The following is a 2,465-nucleotide window of genomic DNA, read 5'->3' as shown; positions in this document are numbered from 1 at the left end:
GTATGACATGAGGTGAAATGCTTGTAGCTGTGCAATTCCCGACCATTAAATGACAGTGGTTTTACAGTATTTACAATTTACAGGTTATTACAAAATGTACAGATTTAACTTAGAAAATTACTAAAAATGTGCAAATAGCAGAAAGAGATTATAAGGAAGTGTACATGAAGAAAAACCAGAGTGTGTGAGAGAGTTCAGTCCTACACCTGGTTCACGGCCCGAATAGGGCTTTGGAGTTGACGTCACGCCGCAATGTATTGCGCCATTTTCCGAGTCCACAAATCAAAACAAACGTGTTGGAACGACGATGACAAGAAACATGCTTAAAAGCAGCTCAAAAGAAAACGGACGGTATAGAGACCGTCCGTCCGAGGTATTGCGTCCAGAGGCGAAGCAGCGGTACTTGAAAAATATAGAGTGCATCGCAAATCTGGACCCATATGAAATACGGCAGTGGAGTAAAGACCCAGATGACTTACCGCCACTGTCCTACCCTGATATCTTCACGTATCTTGTTAGTGGAGTAAGCCCTTACACTGCAAACCAGTTTCGTAATTACAAGTCACTGGAGGTGAACATCCAATTTACAAATGACTGGGTGCAAGATTTGGCTATTTTCAAACCGCCAAACTGTGAGTACATCGTCATTCATACCAAGGTAAGTCAGCTGGAGTGCATCGAGTGTAATAGCCATTGTCCACCCTCCACCATAATTAATGTTATACATTTATCATTGAACTGCTAAAATATCGTTATCATATCATGTGCCCATAATTGTAAAGTAGATGCAAAGTAACACATTGATAATCGGGCAAATTATTACTTAACGCCAATTTGTGTCCTCCCTGTCTCATTTAATTTATTGTCTTTACATCAACCTTGTCCTTGTATGTTGCAGGTACTGCACTCCCAAAGATTGAATGAACCTGCATTATGGCCATGGGTAATTGTAAGCACCACGGGGAAGGTCGAAGCCGCACACTGCACCTGTATGGCCGGAGTTGCGGAGACCTGCACCCATGTCCCTGCACTTCTGTTTAAAGTGGAGGCAACAGTGCGGATCCGTGGCACAAAGACTGTCACAGATGAACCAGCCTGCTGGGTTTTGCCGGGGAACACAACCAAGATACAGCCAGAGGTTGGCCATAACATTGACTTTACATCTTCAGCAGCACAAAAAAAGACTCTTGATGAAAATATAAACGGACCGTCTGTGGTGAAAGGCAGAAGAAGCCGTCCTTCAAAAAGAAAGATTCCTTCTGCTACGTTTGAGGAGTTGTCACCAGTGTTAGACACACTTCAAAAACACAATAAAGCAGTGTGTTTGTCTGGATTGGAGAAATACTACACATCACACACTGTTCAGTCATCCACATTACCACTGTCTCTGGCGTGTTTGCACAACACAGTCCCTTGGCCTTACCGAGCTACAACTGCACTGTGTAAAGTATGTAAATGCAGCAAAAGTTACTGAAGAACAGGCAGAAGCTATTGAGGTACGCACAAGACTACAACACAAGAGCCCTCAATGGTATGTGTGATGTGCTGGGAGAATCACAGCTTCAATGATGCACGCTGTGTTTGCCACCACTGTAGAAAAACCCACCATTACTGTGGTTAATCGTGTTTGCTACCCTGTTAACTCTGTAATGTGCAAACAACTTGAGGACTGGAGCATGAACAGGACGCTCGACACGCCTACACCCAGAAAATGTCAGCGTGTCACAAAAACCTACAGGTCAGTATGTGTGCTTTTCTTGTTAACACGGCTTTTCCTGAAGTAGGAGCATCTCCTGATGGACTAACCACGTGTGAATGTTGTGGGAAGGGCTGCCTGGAAATTAAAAGTCCATTTAAATACAGATCTGACAGCTTTCAGCATTGGATGCGCATGACAAAGACTTCTGCCTCGAGTTGACAGCAAATGGACTTAACTCGAAGAAGACACACCACTTTTACTCACAAGTGCAAACACAGGTCTTTGTGGCCAACGCAAAGCACTGTGACCTCGTGGTGTGGACACAAAAAGACATGGCAGTTGTAGGCTACGCATCTTCCCTGATGTGCACTTCTGGGAATCGCGTTTAAAGAAATATGTATAACTTGATTTCAACACTGCAGCACCTACCATGTAACAGTTGTCAAAGTGTGAAATAAAGAGTGCAATGCAGTTATTTGTCGTTATCTGGCTTTTATTATAACGTCATTTTAGTGAAACAAAGAGTTCAAAGCGATGATAAACTGTCGATTATAGTATACAGATACAGAAATGCTTACATAACGTAATGTCAGTGTGCTCATACAATTACACATAAAAAAAGTTTTTCCTAGTACTATGTCTTCAGAGACATACTCAAAGTTTTCACAATCATTAATTAACAGGTGTAGGTGAATGGTGGTGTGGTCTCCATCCGATCCTCTGGGAGGTCTGCCATCTTCTGCTGCTCTGTGCGCCTTCTGAACCT

The 2,465-nt window shown here is 43.0% G+C and overlaps 1 protein-coding gene across 1 annotated transcript; it reads left to right on the top strand.

Moving 5' to 3' along the window:
* Positions 1–6: 6 nt before the first annotated feature.
* Positions 7–2,065, top strand: LOC121814014. The gene is made up of 2 exons (XM_042218017.1): positions 7–658; positions 899–2,065. The coding sequence occupies exons 1-2, from the start codon at positions 308–310 to the stop codon at positions 1,472–1,474; spliced, it is 927 nt and encodes a 308-aa protein (XP_042073951.1). The 5' UTR covers positions 7–307; the 3' UTR covers positions 1,475–2,065.
* The last annotated feature ends 400 nt before the right edge of the window (positions 2,066–2,465 follow it).

This window comes from Haplochromis burtoni, unplaced genomic scaffold (genome assembly GCF_018398535.1).
Source record: "Haplochromis burtoni strain Fernald_Lab_line unplaced genomic scaffold, NCSU_Asbu1 Contig_5029, whole genome shotgun sequence".
NCBI classification, from domain to species: domain Eukaryota; kingdom Metazoa; phylum Chordata; class Actinopteri; order Cichliformes; family Cichlidae; genus Haplochromis; species Haplochromis burtoni.
The sequence above is the reverse complement of the archived record's forward strand: the minus strand, read 5'-3'. Positions and strand labels throughout refer to the sequence as shown.